Genomic DNA, 25,619 nt, shown 5'->3' on the forward strand with positions numbered 1-25,619 from the left:
TTTCGCAACTTTATTTTTCTTTATCAATGTACTTCTGCATGAAGGTATGCGAGCGCCTTGGGTTTCTGTCATTTTCCCCCCAAAAGTATTTAATATACTTTGATAATCAGCATGAGATTTAACGTTTCCAGGTAGTGGCTTTCTAGGCCTGGGAAGATGGGAAGCTACCCCCTATAGTTTTTCTGAAGTCTGCTATTAAATTCATTTTAATCTGTATTTTTTTACACTCCTATGATATGCTTCTCACGAAATGAGCGTAGAAAGAAGCGTTACTTATGGTATGTATTCTCATAACTGAAGAAAAAGCGTACGGATATGGGTAGCCTAGATTCAAAAATTGGCAAACCAATTTGTGAGATATATTCCATTTTATTACCATTTCTTAATACAAAATAAAAACCAAGTAATAGGGGTATAACTGGCAAATTAAAAGACGAGACGACTAAAAAACGGCTATTACCCTTTTATGAACGATAAGACAAAAGTATATAAATAGCACAACTTGGTTAAGACCTATTATTTTTACGTCGCTTTTCTGCAGTTTTATGCTGTTTCTCAAGATGATTGGGGGACCTGGAACGGTGGTCTGGCATATGGTGGCCTGAAGAGCTGCTTTGGCCTTTCAAATTTTGACGTGAAACCTGGCTCACTGGTCGCTGGTCTTTCTGTGCTTTCGAATTTCTGTTTTCTATTTTCATCTTTGCTTTCACCTTTTTGTTCATTTGGGCTGCAACAAAATATCGAATATTAAATAGTTAAAAGAAGTCCTATTTATGACTAATGGGGAAGATCGTGATTTGTTTAAAGGGCTTTTGTTCTCGAAATATATTTAACCTTGAAATGGTTTTCAAAAACAGTTTATGACTGCTAAAATATGAAATATATGTTGGCACAAACAAATATAAATAGATATTAATACACATTTATAAGCTTGATATTAAGTTTATTAACACTATGTCTGTTAAACTTATATAAATAACCTGTGTTCGACTGTGAGCATTTTGAAGCATAAGCTGCTCCCTTTGCGCAATTAAATTTAGAAAAAACAAGTCTTTTCTACTGAAAATTAGGAGCAACGTTTAAATTTAAAACGAAAAAGAAACTAGTCCGTATATGACGTGGGCTCCTCCCTCAATACCCCTCTCTTCATGCCAGAGTTTTTTTAAGAACTTTTAAAAAAGTTTCTGATTTTAATTACGCGGCCCTTAGGTTTCAGGAATCGTTCTTATAAAATTGAGACAAAACGTCCAACTTTAGCGCAAAGAACGGGGGTTGACCTCATTTACGGAATAATTTCTGTTCGTTTTTAGTTATAATGTTCCATCTTACTTTCTAGAGAACAAGATTTATTTTTTAAATTTAATATCTGATCGTTTTTCAAATAAACTAATGAAATCTGACCCCTCCGAGGAAAATTTTCCCTCCCCCACAAATAATTCCTCTATAGAAATCTCCCACGTAAAATTCTTCTGCCGGAAAATTACCCTGGAAAATTCTATCCTCGCTGCAAATTTCCCCCAGGAAATATCTTGCTTATGAATCCCCCTGAAAAAAAAATACTCTATAGCATACTTCCCTTTGAAGAAAGACTTGTTTCTATTTAATTCTTTATCTTTTGTATATCGTAGGGAAACCTCCCTGCGTGGACAATATTTCACGGGCCCGCCCCCACCCAACCCATGGAAACTTTCCCTTCCACAAAGTTCTCCCGTGGTGATAATCCCCCACGGTTATTCTTCCTGTGGGAAATCCCCCCCGCCGCGTAAAAACACCCCAAAAATTCCAACTCCTAAAATTTCCCGCGGACAATTCCCCCAAAAGCATCTCCACATATAAAATCGGGTTTCTAACGAGAAAGTTAGAAAAATAAAAAAAAATTGCGGCCCTTCCTCTGGTGGTTATGGGGGGTCATGTCATCTCCAAAGACAAGGGTATTTTTTCTTTGGACCATAACGAGCAGAATGACTATCTCAAAATTTGGATAATATAATTATGAAAAAAGGGTGGAGTTTGGGGGTTAATCTCCCTTCAATGTCTTTACTTACTTGAAAAGGGCCCTATGACTTTTAATTTCCGTTCTAATAAGCCCTCTTGCGGTATTCTAGGAACCCTGGTTCGATATCATAACCCCTGAAAAATAAACGAATAAACATGCATCCATGATCCTTCTTCTAGCAAAAGAACAAAAAATAAAAAATAAAAATAAAATTCCACAGTTTTGGAGATAGGAGCTTGGAACCAGTACAGCAGGGTCCTCTGATGCGGTGTAGTTGTTTTTATAAAACAGCGAAGTACTAATTCTTGATGAAATTCTATGGACAAACAACGTGGTCAAATTCCATTCATTTGTTTTACTCATTTATTTTCGCGGCTCAACGAAGAAACAAGAAACCAAGGTTGACCAAACCAAGAGTCAGAAATTGATTTGAATAAAACCAAATAAAAAACACAAAAATGCGAATTGCTTGGTTTTGAAACATTTTCAACAAAACTATTTTACTTAGATAAAGGGATTTGAAATAACCACATTACATAGAGCTTACAGGATGTAATGGTTGAGCTGGTAAGTGTTAACCGATTTAACTATTATTTTATAACTTAATTATCTATTATCACCTATAATCTTTTGATGCCAAGTCCTGTTTAGTTTGTCCGCTTGAGAATCAAATAAAGTAATCAATATTTAATCTATGTCTTCTCTTAGAACTCAGCAGGTTACGTCTCTTTCTAATTAGTTAAGGTACCTTGCTACCCATGGGTATTAACTTTTGAATAGAGGTCCCAACTCTAACCCCAAACACCCTACATTACCCCACCAGGTGGGAATAACTTGGTTTACTTTACACCAACTCGTCCCAATAGCCCTTTTACTTCAATACAGTACAATCAGGGGCGGACCTTGGGGTAAGCGAAGTAAGCATTCGCGTAAGGCATCGAATGACATTGGACGTCTTAAGCAAAGGGCGTCCTCTATGGCAAAGGGTGTCAGAGATGCACTCTGTGTCGGAAAGACAAAAATTGCAAAATGATTGCAGAGCCTCGCTCCCAGAGTTCGCTTGAAGCTGCCACTCATCTGGTATGTTCAAAAATTATGTTACAGATTTTCTAGCTAGTAAATAGTTTTTTTTTCCGGTTTCTCTTGGAGTTGATGTCTCTTGATCGAGTTGGATATTTAATTGAGTTGGTGAAACCATGTGCTACCTTCTGCCTAGCTTGTCATTTTTTGGGATTATTAATGTGGGTGACTCGATTTATTTTTGGATTTTGTTTATATTTTCTGTGTTAGTATTTTGTTTCTCCCCTGTTCTTTCCCTGCCATGGAGCCTTTTGGGGGAGATTGTCTTGAAGTATTTTTTTGTTTATGAGATTTATTGTTAAATAAAGAACTCAGAAATCAGAACTCCAAAACCAAATTATATCACCTAAAGAATGGTGTGATTGTTTTGGTATGAAATTGCCTCAACTTGAATAATCCGTCTTGGTGCAATGTGCAAAACGTGGTTGTTGTGCAAAACGCTCAACAACAGTTGCTAATGATTATATTGCACTAATTTCAAATCCATAAAGGAGGGTTGTGAATCACTTCGATAATGCCGATGACTAAGTCTACATTAATTTATTATTTTTCATTGTTATTTTTATTATTATTTATTGATTATTATTATTATTATTATTATTATTATTATTATTATTATTATTATTATTATTATTATTATTATTATTATTATTATTATTATTATTATTATTATTATCATTATTATTATTATTATTATTATTATTATTATTATTATTATTATTATTATTATTATTATTATTATTATTGTTATTATTATTATAAATTTGAAATTAGTGCTATAAAATCATTTTTAACTGACGTTGTGCGTTGTACATTGCACCAAGACAGATTATTCAAGTTGAGGCAATTTCATACTTAAACAACGACACCATTCGTGTATTGAGTCTGGTTTGAATCTCGTCCTGATTCACACAAGCTCACACAAAATTAATAGATATTATATTCCAGACGCGAAATTGATCGGTGTACCATATGGCACTTAAGCGGACGGGGGGGGGGGAGGCTAATTTAGATACATTTTCTTTTAAAGCAGGATTTTACTATAATCTAACTATAAAAAAAAATATTTAATCATACAAGACTTGTATTAGAAGTGTTTAATTATAGAGTCAAGAATGCTTTACTCAATACTACTACTGCTACTACTACTAATAACTCACTGCAGCACCAAGCCGCCTGAGGCCAACACAGCTACACATGCTCCTCCTCCAACCTAATCTATTTAAAGCCTCCCTCTTTACATCCTCCCAGGAAGTTCCCATTTCCTTTAAATCTTTATTTATGACATCCTCCCAACCCAGACAAGGACGACCTGCTTTCCGTGTAGCCCCAGACGGTTGGCCAAAAAGGACAATCTTCGGTAATCTGTCATCCTTCATCCGTAGAACGTGGCCTAGCCATCTCAACCTTTCTTTCATTATAGCCCCAGAAAGCGGGATTGAACCACACTTTTCGTACAACCTACTGTTTGAAATACGGTCAGTCAGTCGGGTACCCAGAACAATCCGTAGGCAATTTCTGGTTTGATTAAAACTCATTAAATGTCAAATAATTGTTTGAGCGTAAAGAGGTCACAGCCCAATTGTTTAGTTATGATTTCTCTACAACTGGGACGGAATATGATGCGGCAGTGTGACGTCACAAAATCCGCATAGACCCAAACAAATATCTTACCTATAATGTCATTTAAAACTTGTCAACTTAAATGAGTTTTGACGGTTAATTTAACAGCTAAATATGCCTCATACCTTTATCTACGAGTTTAGCCATCGATACGTATACACATTGTGCAGTTTTTTCCTTTCTGAATGAAATATACGCAATTTACAATGTGTCAAAAAATATACCGATGTTAAAAATGATGAGTTTAGAAGCGACTTGAAGGATTTTAGTTTGAGGGTATGTTATGGAGTTCGTAAGGTAAATGAAATGCAAATGCATGTTTTCTTATTTATCGTGGTATTTCCCAATGCCTATATTTTTTCAAAAGTTCAAACATTATGTAAGTTATTTTTATTGTTAAATAGAAAAAATAAGTTTTTTTTAAAAATTAAGAGTAAGGAGCAAAATTAAAACTTAAAACGAACAGAAATTATTCCGTATATGAAAGTCCCCTCCTTAACGCCCCACCATTTACGCTAAGGTTTGACTCTTTCACAACTCTACTTTTTAAAACAATAAAAGCTTTGGCGTAAAGAGCGGGTAGTTGAGGAGGGGACAGCCCCTTTCATATACGGAATAATTTTTCTACGTTTTAAATTTTAATGTCGCTCCTTACTTCCAGTTAAAAAAAAACCTATTTTTAATATAATTTCTAAACGTTTTTGAATTAATGCAGGTTTTGAAGATTGCTCACCGGTACATGAATAACAAAAAATGAAATTTGCATATTAATTTTACTTTTTTTTTAAAACTAATAATAAACTTATTACAATCTATGTTTGATTTTTTGTTCCTGATATTTAGGAATGACTCCTGAATCACAAAGGCTGTTTAATTAGAATAATGACCTATTTTCAAAGTAAAAAAAAAAATAAGTGTAAGAGCGAGCTACAAAGGAGAGGCAACCTCATAGCGTAATATTTTCTGTAGCCTTTATGTTTCATTGTTACTCCTTACTTGCAGTTGAAAAACTTAGTTTTTTTTTTTATTTAATTGCTTATGTTGTTTAAATAATGCTGGGAAATCCGACGACCCGCTCATTGAAAATTCCCTTCCCCCATGAAAAATTCCTCTATTGAAAGTTCTTCCCACGTAACCTTCTCCCCCTAACCCAACCACCCCCGACAGAAAAATCCCCGTGATAGCGTCTGTATACTTTTCATTAGCCAAAGCTATACACAAACAATGGGCAAAGCTCACAACTTGTAGCCTTTCCCTCGGGGACTGTGGGGGATCAGGTCATCCTTAAAGACAGATTTATGAAATTTTTCGACCAGGCTGAACAAAATGACATTCTCACATATTTTAATACGGTGAATTTAGGGAAAAATGAGCCTGGGAGGGGGCCTAGGTGCCCTCTAATTTTCTGGTCACTTAAAAAGGGCACTAGAACTTTTAATTTTCTTTCATATAAGCCCTCTCACGATATCCTAGGACCACTGGATTGACGCGATCACCCCTGGAAAAAAAAACACAAAAGAAAACAATAAAAACGCACCCGTGATCTTTTATATGGCAAAAAATTCAAAATTTCACATTTTCACAAATATTAGCTTGAAACCTCTACAGTCAAGTTATTTGATATGCTGAATGTGATGGTGTGATTTTCATTAGGATTCTGTGACTTTTAGGGGGGTATTTCCCGCTTTTTCGAAAATAAAGCATAATATTCTCAAGTACGTAACTTTTGATGGGTAAACCTAAAATTGATGAAACTTTATTTGAAATCAGCATAAGAATTCAATCCTTTTGACGTATCATTCAGCATCAAACCTCCGTTTTTTAGAGTGTCGGTTACCGTTGAGCCGGGTCGCTCCTTACTTACAGTTCGCTACCAAGAAGCGTTTGATTGCAAAATGACCAAAGTTTAGTGAATTTTAAATTCAAAATCAAACCCTATTAATTTAATCATTTCTGTTGAAATAATAATTTTGTTTCTTTGCTATGTGAATTCAATGCGGACAAACTGCTTAATGAGTTTTCAATCATAAAAGCTAGAAAAATTTGTTTTTCATTATAAAAAGTTTCATGTTGATTTTTTTATACGTAGAATGTTCAACCGTTAATTGTGAATCATATTTTAATCCCCATTTTTAATAAATCATCTTGTTGCTTATTGACATTTTAGTATTTAAGTTAGAATTATACTACACAATATAAGTCTATTTATTTTTATTGTTACGCTTTTTAGTAGAAAACCCCGCACACCGTAATTTAAGGGCTTATAATTATATTCTAGTCTACCAGGGGAAGGGGCACCAAACAATAATCCGCTTACCACAAAAAAACGTCTAGGGCCAGCTCTGAATAGAATTAAATAAAAAAACAAGTTTTTTCAAATGAAAGTAAGGAGCGACATTAAAACTTAAAACGAACAGAAATTACTCCGTATATGAAAGGGGCTTTTCTTCCTCAACGCCCCGCTCTTTACGCTAAGGTTTGACTCTTTCTCTTAGCTCTACTTTTAAAAAAGGAAAAAGCTATAGCGTAAAGAGCGGGGCGTTGAGGAAGAAAAACCCCTTTCATATACGGAGTAATTTCTGTTCGTTTTAAGTTTTAATGTCGCTCCTTACTTTCATTTAAAAAAACTTGTTTTTTTATTTAATTTCTGGACGTTTTTTAATTCATGCATGTTTTGATCTTGGCTCTCCGCACATAAATAATTAAAACGAAATGTGCATATTAATTTTCTTTTTGGCTAAATGGCTTTCTCATAGTTTTAATCGGAAGATTTTGAGGAAAAAGGAGAATGGGAGGAAGCCTAGCTGCCCTCTAATTTTTTGATTACTTTAAAAGGCAACTAGAACTTTTAATTGTTTTACGAACATTTTCATTAGTAAAAAATATACGTAATTTACGAATTAACTTACGTAACGAACTTCTATATTCGTATATTTTTATTGCGTATATGAGGGAGTTCACCCCTCGTCGATACCTCGCTCTTTACACTAAAGCTTAAATTCTGTCCCAATTCCTTAAGAATGACCCTTGAATCACAAGAGCCGTAGAATAAATAGTTGAAATTACTAAAAATACTTTCGCGCAAAGAGCGAGGTATTACGAGGAGGTAAACCCCTCATATGCGCAATAATTTCTCCTCGTTTTAAGTTTTAATGCTGCTCCTCACTTTCAGTAGAAAAAACTTCTCATATTTATTTTTTCCTTATTTTTTTAAATAATGCAAAAAAATCCTGCGCCCCCTTCATTGAAAGTCTCTTCCCCAATGAGAAGTTTTTCCATGGAAAGACCCTCCCGCGTACCCCCACCCCCCGCCTCAACTCTTCCTCCCAAATCAAAAAAATCCCCCTGAAAACGTCCGTACACTTCCCAGAAACCATTACTATATGTAAACACAGGTCAAAGTTTGTAACTTGCAACCCCTCCCAGGGAGACTGCGGGGTAGTAAGTCGTCCCCAAAGACATAGTTATTAGGTTTTTTGACTATGGTGAATAAAATGGCTATCTCAGAATTTTGATCCGATGACTTTTGGGAAAAAATGAGCGTGGGAGGGGGCCTAGGTGCCCTCCAATTTTTTTGGTCACTTAAAAAGGGCACTAGAACTTTTAACTTCCGTTAGAATGAGTCCTCCCGCGACATTCTAGGACGACTGGGTCGATACGATCACCCCTGGGGAAAAAAAACAAACAAATAAACACGCATCCGTGATTTGTCTTCTGGCGAAAAATGCGAAATTTCACATTTTTGTAGATTGGAGCTTGAAACTTCTACAATAAGGTTCTCTGATACGCTGAACCTGATGGTGTGATTTTCGTTAAGATTGTATGACCTTTAGGGGGAGTTTTCTCCTATTTTCTAAAATGAGGCAAATTTTCTCAGGCTCGCAACTTTTGATAGGTCAGACTAATCTTGATGAAAGCTATATATTTGAAATCAGTATTAAAATGCGATTTTTTTTATGTAGCTATTGGTATCAAAATTCCATTTTTTAGAGTTTTGGTTACTATTGAGCCGGGTCGTTCCTTACTACAGTTCGTTACAACGAACTGTTTGATAACACCCCAAAAACTTTATTGTTTTAAAATAACGAATAAAAACTAAAAAGTTCATAGTTTTCAGTTGTGAATGGCCCTAATATGGGTCAAGGGGACACAACTGAATTCTTGTTTGATGTCATTGGGACTTTTAGATGACTGAGGAAAAAAAATACAGGCAAAAAAAAAAATCCTTCATATTTAGGTACAAAAATAAGTGCCACCTCAAAAACTATATATATATATATATATATATATATATATATATATATATATATATATATATATATATATATATATATAAAAGAGAAAAACTTACAAGTTGTATCCTGTACTGGTCTTGCCACCACTAAATCTTTGACACGACACATCTGACCACCACTGACACACATTTAATGGCTCATTGAACAGAGTGCCATTTCCACATAGGAAGGATTGTTTCATATTTTTGCCATCTGAATCAGGGATGCAAATGTGGAACACTTGACATCTCGTTTCAACGTCAGCGTAATAACCTAAATAATTGAATTTAATTTAATTAATAAATAAATCTCGTTTCAACGTCAGCATAATAACCTAAATAATTTAATTTAATTTAATTAATTAATTTAATTAATAATAACCGTAGTAATTTAAGATCAAGGGAATACAAAATGTACCACTATGTTATCACTCTGGAAATTAGAATGTTGCAGACTGTACATGTTCATTGAAGGATTTTGGGGCTCGTAAGGATCCTATTTCTATTATGAACAGCTCACTGCGGGACCCAACCACTTAAGGCAAACACGGCTGCGCAGAATATCCAAGGCTCATCTACCCTAATCTATTAAAAACTTCAATCTTTAGTCTCTCCTACAAATTTTCAGTTTTCTTTAAATTCTTCCTTACATTTTTATCCTATTCCATGCTAGACCGACTTTTCTTTTGGCCTTAAATAGATGACCAAATACCACAATCTTTCGTATTTTTTATTTCTTCAACCGTAATATGTTACCAAGCCATTTTAACCTTTTTTATTATAACCTTATAGCTAGACTGGTCCATGGTTTTTGTTCAGCTTTCGTACGCCAAACGCATAAATAAGGCTATTCAAATGCGATGCCTCTGGAGGCCATATGTCAGATCTTCCTTAACCTTTCACAGCTTTACTGTTTCGGAAGCATGTTTTGTAATACGCCACATGATATTGAATTCACGTATATGTCTTTTATGGTTGGGCAGCTGAGAAATAGCGAAGGTGTTAAAGTTTTAGTCAAAAATTCCATCTTCGTCGACAGCAGAACGCGGTTTTGGAGGCACTTGCCCCGTTGTATAATGTCAAAAATTGTACTAATTACAAAGGTTGAGAGGTTCAAAATAACCATTTTTCAAACTATTTTTAAAGAGCTAAGAACGTTACTGTACCAGGCAAGGAGTGGAAAACGAAGTCCCCCATCGAATATGGAAGCATTTTAGTTCGTTTTTAGTTTTAATGTTACTTCTTACTTTTAGTTGAACTGTTTCTTATTTAATTTCTGATCGTTATCAGATCTATTCCGGGAAATCAGCTGGGGTAAATTTTCACCGGGATTGAATTGTCTAGAGAATATCTTCGTAGGGAGGAGGGGATTTCTCCATCGAAGTTTGGTTAGATTTCCTGGTATGACTTAAAAATGATCCGAAAATAATTTTTTTTAAAGTTTGTTCAACTGAAAGTAAGGAGCAACATTGAAACTTAGAACGAACATAAATTATTACGTATGTGAAGCTGGGCTGTCAAACTGACACATTTTGTGTCAAAATGACTGGTAGAAAAGAAAAGTTAAATTTCCATTTTTATACCTCCAGAAAAGCTACAAATTAATAGAAGCGAATAGCGCTAGGTAATGGTTGCAGTAGTACACAAACAGTGCGGAATACAGGACAGATGCCGTTACCATATTTAAGATTTAAGCCACGGGAAGAAAACCATAGGCGGAAATATCACATCAAAATGTACGCTGAATATCTGAACTTAATTGGCTTCTTGATTGAGTGTTTGATGTAGCCAACTGGTACGTACTTAACAGTAAAAAGTAAACAGCATGCAGTTTACCAAAGCTGTATGCATAAGCAGCAACTCCCATTTTTAGGAGTACAGGAGGGGTATCCCACCTCGGACAAGATTACAAATTTCCAGAGATGTCTCTCCTTCAGAATAATCCATCTGGCTTAAAATAGCACGAACAAATACGACAAAAATACTAGATTCAAGCTGATTGAATGGTTTACATATTGAGTAAATAAAAAGCTTAGCCAATAAAGCTGATTATGTATAGAGCCGATTACGATTACAACGTCATACAAAAAGTCTATTTTCAATTCACTGTCGGAAATGAATGTCCGTAAAATTTTATGTCAACTGGCCTCGCTGGCCGCCCAGACACAAATTCCTAGTGCGTAACATTAATTTAATCCAATGTTTCTATTTCTTTCATGACGTCATAAAAAGGTCATGATCCCAAGATAATAGGATAAGGTTAAGTTTACTCTTTTTTGAACTGATTTTGAAAAGGTTATATATTCAAAACTCTAAATCAAGATTTGACAATTAAATATGATACCACTTGTAGCAAAAAAATATGACACATTTTGTGACACATTATGGAATCTGAGATGACACGAAAAGCACATTTTCGGAAAAAATATGACACACTCCTTATAAAAAATTTGGCAGCCTTGATGTGAAGGGGATCGATCCCCTTTCAACACATTGCTCTTTGCACTAGAGTTTGAATTTTGTCCCAATTCTTTAAAAACGACTTTTGAAACACAAGGAGTTGAAGCTCTTTTAAAAGTACTAAAAAACTTTAGCGTAAAGCGAGGTGTTGAGGAGGGGGGCAATACTATCCATGTATGTAATAATTTCTGTTCGCATTAATTTTTAATGTTGCTCCTTACTTTCAATCTTTCAATCGAAAAAACTTTTTTTTAAATTTAATCTAGATCTAAAATATGTCGCGAGCTTTAACTGAAATTAAAATTGTTTCCAAGAATATTAGATAGCCTAGGTTTGATTTCCGCAGACGTATCTAAAATTTTGTTTGGGAGAGGAGAAAAATATTTTTTCTAGGATGACAGATACAGAAGAAACTATTTTACCCTATTTAAAACAATATTTTTTACCGTTTTTAGTATAAATTTTGAATTTTTTAAGCTCTGATGCTGGAGCCATGGCACCCTCTTCAAACCAAAAAAAATCGATGTGGATTTTGCTTCTTCAATTTCTTGAAGTGTTTAAATTCACTTTCAAAGTGAAAGTTTTACTTTTCTAATTACTACTAATATTTACTAATTACTTACCCTACTAATTACTTACTACTAATTACTTACCCTAATTACTTTTCTAGACCCCTATCAAACAGTTCGTGATGACAAAAGATGAGCAAGGAGGTACGTTGTCCAATAGTACCCAAAACTCTAACAAACAGAATATTATAACAAGAGATAATTTCTTAATCCGATCCCAAAAATATATAGTTTATTAAGATTAATGTTGCCCTTTAGAAGCTACGAGCCTGAGAATAATTGCATGGTTTGTTTTTAAATAAGGGGGAAACGCATGTTTATTTGTTTTTTGTTTTCGCTATGGTGATCGTATCAAACCAATGGTCCTAGATGTTCAAAAGACGATTTATTCAAACAGAAATCAAAATTAAAAGCCCTACGGAAACACCCTCTAGTAAATTCAATCCCGGTGAAAATTTACCCCGAACAGTTACCCTCAACAACTCCAAGCGTAAAATTGAGACGGAAAAAGAGATAGCAGGACGTTTAAAAATAATTTTGTATACGAATTTTCCCGATGTATAATTTCCCCCGAAGAGCTTACCCCCTGGAAAGTTCCCTCCCTACAAAAAATCCCTCTTGGAAAAACTCCAGCAAAAATTTGCCCCCCCCCACCCAAAAATGTATACATACTTATCAATAATAAACAAAATGTAAAAAATGGCAAATTTTAAGACTTAAAAACGTTTCCCTTGGGGCTGCGAGGAGAGGGGTTCATGTTATATCCAAAGGCATAGTTATTGGGCCTTTCAACTATAATGAGTAAAATGGCTATCTCAAAATTTTGATCGGAAGACTTTTGAAAAAAAGTGCCGGGGGCAAGGTTGCCCTCCAATCTTTTTGTTCATTTCAAAAGGGCAGTAGAACTTTTAATTTTCGTTTGAATGAGCCCTTTTACGATATTCTACGACCACTGGGTCGACACGATCACCCCTGAGGAAAAAACAAAAAAACAAACAGGCATCCGTGATCTTTCTTCTGGCAATAAACACAAAATTCCACATTTTTGCAGATAGGAGTATGAAACTGATACGCTAAGTCCGTTGGTATGATTTTTAATTAAAATTCTAATACTTTTAGGGATTATTTCCCTCTTTTTTTGAAAATCAGGCATATTTTCTCATGATCGTGGCCTTTAATCGGTAAGACTAGACTTAATAAAACTTATATATTTGAAACCATTATAATAACTCAGTTCTTTTTATATATCTATTGGTAAAAAAAATTCCACTTTTAGACTTTTGGTTACTATTGAGCTGGTTCACTCCTTACTTACAGTTCGTTACCACGAACAGTTTGATACCAGCTAGGGTGACTAAAAAGGGTACGTTTGACTTTTTTTTTCTCACAAAAAATAATAGTTTATGCATATATTATTGTAAAAATAATGAAATAATTTTGTAAAAGAAACTTCAATATTTCCGTGACCACATTGGTCTGCCATCACAAAAAGCAAAAGAAAATAACAGCGTAAAAGGGATTATAAAAGGCCAACAATAACACTGGAGTCTACCAAAAACTGATATTTCGAGAGGACAACTGCTTCCCTTCTTCAGCAATATTAGAGAAAGTCCCAGAAAATCAATTACCCATTCCAAAATTCGAATGGTTTAAACTAGAAAAAAGAGAATACAATAAATAAAACCAAAAATAAAAAAATTAAATATCAAAATGTACCCCCCCCCAAAAAAAAATATTGAAACATTAAACCCAAATCAAAAAAGGTCAGCCGCTTACCCAAAGTGTAACGACTAGCGATATTCTCATTCAGAATCTAAATAAGTGACCTTGATTCTTTCACGACAAACAAAATTACAAAGCAAAGAACTATGTCACATTTGTCCAATTCAAAATAAAACTTTCTCAACACAGGATCTTTTAGATGTTCTAGCCCTTGCTGAGAATGTCTATTACCACCCATACTATAATATTTCATTTAGCCTGGCTAGCTTAATTTCTCATGACAACGGTTTAACCCAGCAATACAGACCGGTGTTTTAAATACATAAATCAAACAGTTCGTGGTAACAAACTGTAGTAAGGAGCGACCTGGCTCAATAGTAACCGAGACTCTAAGAAAAGAAATTTGGTACCAATAGTTACATCAAAAGGATTGCATTTTAAAGCTGGTTTTAAATACATAAGTTTCATCAAGATTAGATAATCACACTATCAGAATCAGCGTATCAGAGAACCTTGTTGCAGCAGTTTTAAGCTCCTATCTTCGAAATGTAGAATTTCTCATGTTTTGCCAGAAGGCAGATCACGGATGCGTGTTTATTTGTTTTTTGTTTTTTTTTTCAGAGGAGATTGTATCGACTGAGTGGTCCTAAAATGTCGCGAGATGGCTCATTGTAACGGAAATGAAAAGTTCTACTGCCCTTTTTAACTGATCAAAAAAATTGGAGGGCACCTAGGCCCCCTCCCACGCTCATTTTTTCCCAAAGTCACCGAAACAAAATCCTGAGATATCCATTATATTCACAACAGTCGAAAAACCTAAAAACTATATCTTTGGGGTCGGCTTACTCCCCCGCAGTCCCCGTGGGAGGGGCTGCAAGTTACAAACTTTGACCTGTGTTTACATTAAATACAAAATAAACAAGTTTTTTTAACTGAAAGTAATAAGCAACATTAAAACTTAAAACAAACAGAAATTACTTCGTATATGAAAGGGGCTGCTTCCTCATCAGCGCCCCGTTCTTTACGCTAAAGTTTGTCTCTTTCTCTCAACTCTTCTTTTTAAAAAAGTAAAAAACGTTAGCGTAAAGAGCGGGGCGTTGATGGGGAAGCAGCCCCTTTCATGTATGAAGTAATTTCTGTTCATTTTAACTTTTAATGTCACTCCTTACTTTCAGTTAAAAATAAACTTTTTTTATTTAATTTCTGAACGTTTTTGAATCAGCGCATGTTTTGATTTTGGCTCTCCGCTGAAGAATAATTAAAACAAGATTTGCATATTTATTTTTTTTGGCTAAATGGCTCTCACATAGTTTTGATCGAATGATCTTGAGAAAAAAGAAGCGGGGGAGGAAGCCTAATTGCCCTCCGATTTTTTGGTTACTTAAAAAGGCAACTGGAACTTTAATTTTTTACGAATGTTTTTATTAGTAAAAGATATACATAATTATAAATTAGCTTACGTAACGAACTTTTGTAATCTCATATTTTTATTACATATATGAGGGGGTTCACCCCCTCGTCAGTACCTCGCTCTTTATACTAAAGCTTAAATTTTGTCCCAATTCATTATGAATGACCCCTGAATCACAAAAGCCGTAGAACAAATATTTGAAATTACTAAAAATACTTTAGCGTAAAGAGCAAGGCATTAGGAGGAGGTGAGCCCCTCATATGCGTAATAATTTCTGTTCGTTTTAAGTTTTAATGCTGCTCCTTACTTCCAGTTGAAAAAACTTTTTCATATTATTTTTACATTGTTTTTTTTTTAAATAACGCTAGAAAATCCTGCATTCCCTTCATGAAAATTTTTCTTCCCCCATTACATATTCCTCGATGGAAAGTTCCTCCAACATATCCACTCTTCTCAACCCCTCCCCCCAACCAAAAAATCCTCCTGAAAACATCCGTTGACTTTGGGAAAATAATTAGCGTGGGAGGGGGCCTAGGTGCCCTCCAATTTTTTTTGTCGCTTAAAAAGGGCACTAGAACTTTTCATTTCCGTTAGAATGAGGACCACTTGGAATGACCAGTGGAATGGGGACCGTTAGAATGAGGTACATTCTAGCGCCACTTGGTCGATACGATCACCCCTGAAAAAAAAACAACAAAAAAAAGAAACAAATAAACACACATCTGTGATCTGCCTTCTGGCAAAAAATATAAAATTCCACATTTTGGTAGATAGGAGCTTGAAACTTCTACAATAGAATTCTCTGATACGTTGGATCTGATGGTGTGATTTTCGTTAAGATTCTAGGATTAAGATCTTTAAGGACTTAAGGATTAGGATTAAGATCTGGGATTAAGATCTTTTTTGGGTTAAGATCTTTTAGGGGTTGTTACCTCCTATTTTCTAAAATAAGGTAAATTTTCACAGGCTCGTAACTTTTGATGGGTAAGACTAAACTTGATGAAACTTATATATCTAAAATCAGCTTTAAAATACAATTCTTTTGATGTAGCTATTGGTATCAAAATTCCATTTTTTAAAGTTTTGGTCACTATTGAGCCGGGTCGCTCCTTACTACACAGTTCGTTACCACGAACTGTTTGATATAGTAATGGTTACTGGGAAGTGTGCAGACGCTCTCAGGTGGATTCTCTTGGTTTAGGGGGGAGAGTTGAGGAGGTTACATGGGAGTATATTTCCATGGAGGACCTTCTCATGGGGGGAGAGAATTTCAATGAACGGGGCGCAGGATTTTCTGGCATTATTTGAAAAAACAATGAAAGAACAAATATGAAACTTTTTTCTACTGGAAGTAAGGAGCAGCATTAAAACTTAAAAAGAACCAAAATCATTACGCATATGAGGGGTTTACCTCCTCGTAATACTTCACTCTTTACGCTAAAGTATTTTTAGTAATTTCAACTATTTATTCTACGGCCTTGTGATTCAGAAGTCATTCTTAAGGAATTGGGACAAAAGTTAAGCTTTAGTGTAAAGAGCGAGGTATAGACGAGGGGTGACCCCCTAAAATACGCAATAAAAACATACGAATATAGAAGTTCGGTACGTAAGTTAATTCGGTACGTAAGTTACGTATATTTTTTACTAATGAAAACATTCGTAAAAAATTTACAGTTCTAGTTGCCTTTTTAAGTAATCAAAAAATGGGAGGGCAACTAGGCCTCCTCCCTTGCTCCTTTTTCTCCAAAATCTTCCGATTAATTGCAATTAATTAATATGGAAATTTCGTTTTAATTATTTATGTGTGGAGAGCCAAGATCAAAACATGCATTAATTCAAAAACTTCCAGAAATTAAATAACTTTTTTTAAATGAAAGTAAGGAGCATCATTCAAACTTAAAACGAACAGAAATTACTCCGTAAATGAAGGCCATATTTCATTTACCCAGTCTAGCTTAATTTCTCATGACAATGGTTTAACCCAGCAATACAGAGCTGTGTTTGAAATACATAAATATCAAAACTTACGTTTTGCTCTTGAGAGGGACACGGGTAATTTTAAAATAAACGATTCATATTTGTTTTTCTCAGACGAGAGTCTAATAACTTATTCATTCCAAATCCGAATTTATTCATTCCAAATCGTATGTCTCTTCCGCATTCACGACATGATACAAAATCTCGACCCCTCACGTTTAAAAGACCATGTGCTAAACAAGCTTCATATAAAATTAGGAAAATACGGTGTAGTTCTCTGCTTTGTTACTTTTTTTTTTACTTGAAATTATCTTAGTAGTTTGTCTGAATTCTGGAACAGCCTACATAGACACCAGTTGCGCACAGATTTTTCAAAAGCAACACGTAGCTATCGTCACGACAGTAATTGGCACCGTGTTAAAACCAGACACTCTCACAGTTGGAAACTGGATTCCAAAGAGGCAGCATCTGAGGCGTGAAAATGCGGCGTGACAATTAAAAGCTATCTTAAATAGACAAAATACAACAAAAACCATGCTTTATAATACCTTTTTTCGCATTCCTTCGCAATAAATGTGAGACCTCCACTGCTTTCTTCTGATAACCTTACGCACCAACGGTGGTCACAACAGAAATTTCTGTTTTTACTCCCGGATTAGAGCCAAGATCTTTCCACGCTGATTGTCTGTGGGAACGCCTAGTCTAAGATGTGTGTTGAAATCCTTCCATGGGCAAGATACGACTCCGTGCAACTGGTGTCTATGTAGACTGTGGGGTTTTAAGTGAGAGCATCGTTCTTCGTTAGATTTTGAGTGAGTGGCTGATTTTTTTTAATTTGGGTTTATTATTTTGAATTTTGCATTATTTTTTTCCTATAATTTTGTTCTGCGTTGATAGCTTTTTAATTATTCTAATTTGGGTTTTTGTTACATTTTGATGTTGGCATAGCTTTTTTTGTCTTTTTTTTATTTGCTTCGCATTTTTTCTGGTCTGAATCTTTCGTATTTTCGCTCAGAAAATGTGAGCTGGGTTTTCTGGGACTTTTCTATAAAGCGATTCCTGCAATACATAGGCCGTGTAATTAGAATCAGAACCTTTTTTAAAAGTTATTTAAAAAAAAATATGTGGCATAAAGAACACAAAGAAAGGGGTATTGAGGAGGGGGCAGCCCACCACATACGCAGAATAATTTCTATTCCTTTCAAGTTTTAATATTGCTCCTTATTTTTTTAGTAGAAAAAACTTGCTTTTTTATTTAATCAAGCATAAAGAAAGCCTCTTTTAAGTCTCTTAAATGATAAATGACAATGAAATTATGTAATTATATATTATCACTCTTAACTGGAGATAAAAAAAATTTTAGATTAGGAAAAAATTTAAGCGGATACAGAAAAAAATCTGCTTGTTTTCTTTCTAACTGTAATCCACAAAATCTGAATTGGATTATCACATCGGTTTCTGTTATTTTCAGTTATTTTGCTTATGCTTGTTGTACATATTTTGTGGGACAAAACATGTGTAAAGCGGGCTTTTAAGACTGAAATGTTACTTCGTAATACCAAAGTTGGCACTACCAATGGGCCTAGATTTGGCCTTAGTTTGAGGTAGAGGGCAGAATTTTCACTCCTTTTTTAAGAATCCACGCACTTTTTAGCCTGTAAAATGATGAAAAGGACTTTTTTTTCTTTCTCTCCCCCATCTCAAAAAATACTGGCATTAGCCTTTTAATTTGACCAAGCCGTGTAACTAGCGAAGTATGGACTTGCAGCTTCATTTACTTTTGGTTAAATTATTTATACTGTTCCTCTGCTGTATCTCAAAATATCCACCATTTTTTCCACGTTTAATTACGCATCTACCAGTGATTACAGTACCCTGAACCCTGAATTTTTCAGGGTTTCCTCAAATTTCCATAAAGCAAATTAGACTCTCTAGGATCTTCGCAAAATTAGAGTTTGTAAACTCCTGAACATTAACAGGAAGCATAAATAGTGAATTTTGGGTAACGTTAGTTTTTGGGAAAATTTTGGGGATCACAAATTTCTTTTGGGATTGAAATGTCAGTATGGTGAAATCAATGGTCGAAAATCGCTCTAGGGATGCTAAAATCGTCCTGGAGATGGGGGGGGGGTTCTACTCAATATAGGGGGACCAAAATTGGTTAAAACAGCTACGTAATGCAATTTTACAGGGTTAGCGATGTCCTTTGGCTTCCCTTGACGTGTCTTATTTAAAAATCGGTTCAATTATAAAAGTAAAATTTTTTTGTTTGTACTTGTCTAAATTCTTCGCTTTTCTTTATTTGTCAATGTCCTAATTTAGTTGTTTGTGATTTGTCAGTGTCTTCTTTTAATGGTTCCATGCAATACTCTTTTACCTTTGTTGTATATGACAATTTTGACCATTTTTCTTCAAGCTTCCCAAAATTACCGTTCATAAACTCATGAATACTAACAAGAAGTACAAATCGTTAATTTTGGTAATGATAATTTTTGGGAAATCTTTGTTTAGCCCAATTTCTTCTCGGATTGGAATGTCAGTATAGTGGAATCACTGGCCTGTATTTTTCTTATCTTAGTATCTTTGTTCGCTAAAGATTACATAAAAAGTAAAATATCAAATCTTTAATCCCTTTAAACTTTGGGCAATTACTCCCAATCTTATGGATTTGGACTGAAGCAGTAGCTCTATTTGGGTGAATACTTTATTATATAATTTATTTTTTACAAAATGGCTAAATTTAAATTTATCAGTTACGAAACCTGGGGTTTTTTATTCACTACTTCCAAGGTGATTCGGGATGTCTAGCTTTCAAGCACACATACCTGGGGTTTTTCCATCACAACTGAAGGATGTCTCTGGCACTTGACCATACACAGGGTAATCAACTTCAGGAGTTCCAGGAACCAGATCTCTTAGATCGTTCACTCTGTTTGGCAGGCTAGTGGTTGAGCCTTGTGACGGGGCAGGAACCTGAAGATGGGGATAGTTTCCTGCAAATAAGGGTCGACCGAATATATCTAGCTGCTGCCGCTGGCCGAAGTCACCTGGAAAGGATGGATATAATCCTCCACCAGCATTTGTCCAAGGAACTTGTCCTCGGCTATCTTGCAATAAATTTTGTTGTGGAGAAAAGTTCTGAAATCCTCGCATCTTTCTTTGATCCTTTTCCTTGTTTTCCTTCTTTTCATCGTGTTTGTGAATGTCGTTATCATTGGGGTGAACTTTGGCAGCAAACTGCGAGGGGTTATCTATTTTCCCAAACGGATTGAATAAAAAAGGAGGTCTATTTAAAAGCTCTACTTCAGGTAAGTGCCCTGTTTTAAGCGGATTGAAGGAGCTGTTTCTCAGCGATTCTGGGATTCCACCATAAGGATGGTAAGGATTGTAATTAGGTGGAAACATTGGCCCACCAAAATTATTTAGGAATAAATTTTGAGGTCCCTGGTCAGCAAGAAAGGGATTTATTGGAAATGCCTGCAGAGGACTAGACAGACCACTGAATGGTGAGTTTTGATCTAAATTGTTTGAAAAATCTTGCTCTCTCAAAGGACTTCGAGAGCCAAATTGGTTTTGCCCTTGTCGATTTGGGAACTGGTTTTGATTGAAGGGGTTATTTGATCCTGGATATTGACCATTCTGATTAAAAGGGTTTTGGTTGAAGGGATTTTGACCTGGAAATTGTCCATTGTAGGAGTTTGTTGGAAATTGATTATTATTAAAAGAATTTCCGGCTGGATTTCTGTTGGCAAAACCATTTTGTCCTTGAAATTGATTAAAAGGGTTTTGACTGAACGAATTTTGGGTGAAAGGATTGTAGTTCTGATTTGAAGGATTGTAAGGATTAAATGAGGGGTTAGACTGACCCAGAAAACTATTCGTGTTATTGAAAGGGTTAAATGCTGGTTGTTGACCAGGATATCTACTATTGAATGGATTGAATGTAGGCCGATTAATAGTCGAGTTTGAGGGGAATCGACCATTAAAAGGAGGGAAGTTTTGACCTGGATAAAATGGACCTTGGCCAGGGTAGTTTTGGGAAGGAAATCCTTGTCCAAATGGACTCATTGGGGTTTGCCCAAATTGTCCAGGATATCCTTGATAACTCGGTTGGCCCTGGTTAAATTGCCCTGGAAATGTTTGTCCTTGTCCAAATTGAGCAGGGCCGAACTGGCCTTGACCGAATTGACCTTGACCAAACTGACCATTTTGACCCTGCATAGGTCCAAAATTTCCTCCTTGGTTGGATTGAAATGGAAAGCCATTATTACCACTATTTTGACTTGGGTTTGAAAAAGGATTCTGGCTATTGGTATTTTGCCCAAATTGACCATTTTGATTATTAAAAGGTCTGTTTACAGAACTCCCTGGAATACCTCCTGAACCACCCGAATTAGGAAAGTTTCCATTTTGTCCATACTGAAAGTTTTGAGGTGCGATTGACTGGGCAGTGTTCCAAAAATTTGGAAAGTTGTTGACGCCATTGTTTGGTAGGTTTGGCTGTGTCAGTTGCCCAAACTCTTGCTGGTTAGGGGGTTCAAAGCCTTGATTTCCAATTGACGAAAATAGAGGATTAAAATTTGGTAAGTTCTCTGTAGGCTCTGGGGGTGTCCATGGGCTGGGCAAATTCCAAGGAAATTGGTGCGGTTGCCTTTGAGAATGTTGCGGGCTCCTCGGATGATTCGTCGAAGTTGATTGTTGCTGTCTGGAATTCGTATTGCTTGCATGGAGCAAATTCGTCAGACCTGAAAAAGAAATGAATTTATAATGGTTGCTCAATGAGTTGCTCAAACAAGGGGTTGCCCATTCAAACAATGGGTTGCCCATTCAAACAATGGGTTGCGCAATGGGTTGCTCAAACCTCTATTTGAGTATATGTCACACAGACATAGTTTGACAAAGTTCTGAAAATATATAGGGTGCTGAAACATAGTTGTTGGCATGTTAGGGTAGACTGGTTGAAATTTGAGTTTGCTCCAAAGGTAGGTAAGAATTCATTTTTGGGAACAGGGGTTTTTATTTCGAGGAGAAACTGAAACATGAGAAAATCATACAATTTACATGAAAATTATGAGACCTTTTGGAAAGCTTGTTCAAATTATTTCAATCGACTTCAGTGAGAGAAGGCTAAAGCCACTATTGTGTCAAAGCCTGATTCAGGGTTGCAAAAGCACGTTCAGGAGTATATCAGCATTGCTTACCATATACATAAGAATGCTCGAGTGCACATAATCATCCAGAAAATTAGAAAGGATAAGAGCCATGGCAAAAAAAGAAAAATATTTATCCTCTGTTAATCTTTTACTGAGAAGTAGATAAGGTTTGAATATTTTTGCTGATTAATGAGAGAGGCCCGTATTAACTTAGATCAAGCATAGAAACAAATAATTGTTCACTGACATTTTGGTAAGAACATAATTTTTAAGATATAAAAACCGAGTACTACAAACTGCTGGCGGTTTTACTGCTTAAGCTTTTGAATATCAATTTTAAACTAATTATAATCTAAATATATGTACAACCTAATCAATTTAAATTATTAACTTAAGATCATGGATTTAATTTATTTTAGTTTACTTTAGCCTAAACATTTTTTTTCCTTAGTTAGTTTAATTGTAACTATAACTCTATTAATTTAGAACTATTGATATTGGTTTAACACGCAGGCTTTATTTTACAAATTTTACTGTTTTATTTCCATACTTTTGCTGATCTTAATATTTAAGATTATTTTTTTATAAATTGCCCTAAGCCTGTTGCAGTATTAACTGCAATTGGTGTTGCTGAAACTTCATAAATAACTAAACGAAAATCCTGTCTGTAGCTTTGCTGATCTAGCCTATAAGAAAGAGTACGGGTATGTAACTTATGTAGCCTATTGGTAGCTTAAGAGTATGGTATGTGAGTTACTCATCAGGATATATCTCTTCAGGATATAAGCCATGTGAAATTATAGAACAATAACTTGGTTCACTTAACTAAGAAATATTCTACTTAATGATTGAGAAAATCTTTAAACCAAAATTCCTTTTTTTATTTTTTAGGTTATTTTTATTTTTGACGATTTTTATTTTTGAATCAGCTGTGCTAGAATAATTGATGGCTGTACTAAAAAAGTATTATTTTTTTTACTATGCTGATAGAAATAGTAATTTTATTTACAAAAAAGCTGGATATGGTAAGATCTAATTTAAAAAATGAGTACAAGGAGTATTTTAATATAGAATATAAAATTAACTATTAAAACACTTTGCTTAATTTATATTAACGTTTTGTAAGCTTTTAATTACTATTTCAAATTTTTTGGGCAGCGTTTTTGGGCCAGATAAAAATATTCACAAGCTCCTAACGTACAACGCCAACACACAAAATACGCCCTGCTTCCGATATAAATTTTGCTGAATGATATTAAAGCAAAGAATTTTTATGAAATTTTACGGGCTGACATTTAATGTGTAAAATGTATTTTTATTCAATTGTTCACTTTGTTTGTATAGTCTGAAATGATTTCAACAATTAAAATAATACTGATAGGACAAAAATTGTCCGTTAGTAGTAGTAGTAGTAGACAGGTTTAATAGCAAAAACTTGACAGCTATCGCTGATTTGTGTTTCTTTACAACATATACAAAATCAAACTACACTTGTAAATATAACTTAAACTATAAATATTAACTCTTATTATACATTTTGACGAAAATCGGGACGAAAGAATTACCATATCGGTTTGTTCTTGCTTGAACAGGAACTAACTTATCTTGCTTTCTCGTTCTTGATGATAGAGGTTGATCAGGTAGAATGTCACGGTGCTGAAATTTAGAAAGCAAGAACTTTCCAAAACTCATTATCAGAGTTTCGTACCGGTTTTGGAGTGACGACAGTCCTAGCACTTCCAGGGCCTTTTCGTAGGGGATGTCACGGCGGCCCAAGATGATCGATATACCGCTCGCTTCTGAACTAATTCAAGCTCCTGACAAAGATACACTGTCCTAAGTGTTCTAAGTGCTGAGGGCACCCAAACAGGGCACGCATATTCCAGAATGGGGCGGACATGCGCATTGTAATGATCATTTCAGGATAGAAATGATAAAATTCGAAAAAGAAAGAATTTTCACGATTTCTATTTCCCATAATGGGCAAACGTAAAGCAAAGGTCCAGCACACAAACCAAAAATTATTATTTTTTATTTCAAATAAAATAAATACGGAACCCGATTCATTTTTGAAACTTTTAGACTTAGATTATTTCAGGTTTGGGCCTTTCTATGCGGCCTTTTTAGTCAAATAAGTTACATACTGTCCTTACTGAATAAAAATACTCTCTTTTGAATAAATACTAATTAAATAGTCTTTGTGGTACGATAATAATATGAAACATGCATAACATTAAATTAAAATGAACATACCCAGAAGAAGAAGGCTTATCCTGAAAAGCTTTCCCATCTTTGGTCGAGACAGTATAACCTCCACGCTTGTATGTCAACTGATTTATTTTTCTTAATGCAAATTGTATCAATGATTCGTTTCTATCTGAACTTGGCTTAAGCTGATCATTCATTGTTCATCACGAAGATCAGAACCTTTCCTTTGAATAAAGGAAAAATAATTTCTTAAAAAACCTTGACACTTACTTCCTTCTCGTGAGCTGAAATTGTCTCCATTCTTATTTTCCCTGTTCCTTATCCGATTTGTCAAAAACGAAAAAGGCAAATTAAATGGTAAAGGTGACAGGAATCATTAATCGACATTATAAATAATTTCAATTATTTTTGGTTTCCTCTATGAGTACCTGTATTAATTTTTTTCAAAGTGGAGTAGAACACATTAGAGGGTACCGTGTCTATTCCCATTCCTCGTTAGCGTCAGGATTTATTTTTTGTTCAACCCCAAAATCCATGTCTAGGCTATTAAAACTTGTAATAATTAGCCTTGCTAATTGAATAGCTAGGTGAAATAGAAGCCGGTATAATTCAAAAAGTTTTGCGCAAATATATTGTCAATTGATATTTCTTTTTTCTTATATTTGAATATATTCTAACCAACATTGCTTCTTTCCAGTATTCAAAACACTGATTTTTTTTCCCGAAAGATTTGGTATCCTCTTTTCTTACTGGTAGACATAGTTTATTCTACTGAATTTACTGGTAACCGAGCTTATTAATATATAATATAATTAATGTTTCATCTACCTTATTTAGACTAAGCATTAATGGGGGAGCTACGGGTTAATAGCAATATTTCAGAATTTCATGCTTTGAACCCTCCGTCCGTTTTCATCTGACTTGTTAAAATGTAGCAAAATTGCATTTAAGCAAATTTTGTGTGCACTTTTTAAAGTTTTTGTTAGTCCTCCAGAAAAATACTCTCCCCTCCCTGGAACGAAAATTCCGAACATACCCTTGGTAATTTTGAAGGGAAATGGAGGGGGATGTTAGGTGCCTCAAACAGTAAATTTGTTTGCCTAAATTTGCCAGCTCTTTTTGATCCTTGGATAACTATAGAACAAGA

At 34.9% G+C, this 25,619-nt stretch overlaps 1 protein-coding gene across 1 annotated transcript; it reads right to left on the reverse strand.

Moving 5' to 3' along the window:
- Window positions 1-349: 349 nt before the first annotated feature.
- LOC136036720 (probable cyclin-dependent serine/threonine-protein kinase DDB_G0292550) lies at window positions 350-24,691 on the reverse strand. The gene is made up of 4 exons (XM_065719068.1): window positions 24,518-24,691; window positions 19,937-21,856; window positions 9,051-9,246; window positions 350-727 (listed from the first exon to the last, which is right to left on the reverse strand). The coding sequence occupies exons 1-4, from the start codon at window positions 24,552-24,554 to the stop codon at window positions 556-558; spliced, it is 2,325 nt and encodes a 774-aa protein (XP_065575140.1). The 5' UTR covers window positions 24,555-24,691; the 3' UTR covers window positions 350-555.
- Between the last annotated feature and the right edge of the window lie 928 nt (window positions 24,692-25,619).

This window comes from Artemia franciscana, chromosome 15 (assembly GCF_032884065.1).
Source record: "Artemia franciscana chromosome 15, ASM3288406v1, whole genome shotgun sequence".
NCBI classification, from domain to species: domain Eukaryota; kingdom Metazoa; phylum Arthropoda; class Branchiopoda; order Anostraca; family Artemiidae; genus Artemia; species Artemia franciscana.

Coding starts and splice junctions, on each gene's coding strand:
- LOC136036720 (XM_065719068.1), bottom strand. CDS start 24,554: ATGGGAAAGCTTTTCAGGATAAGCCTTCTTCTTCTGG. Junction 21,857..24,517: donor GATAAGCCTTCTTCTTCTGG/GTATGTTCATTT, acceptor TTTCTTTTTCAG/GTCTGACGAATTTGCTCCAT. Junction 9,247..19,936: donor TTGTGATGGAAAAACCCCAG/GTATGTGTGCTT, acceptor TCAATTATTTAG/GTTATTACGCTGACGTTGAA.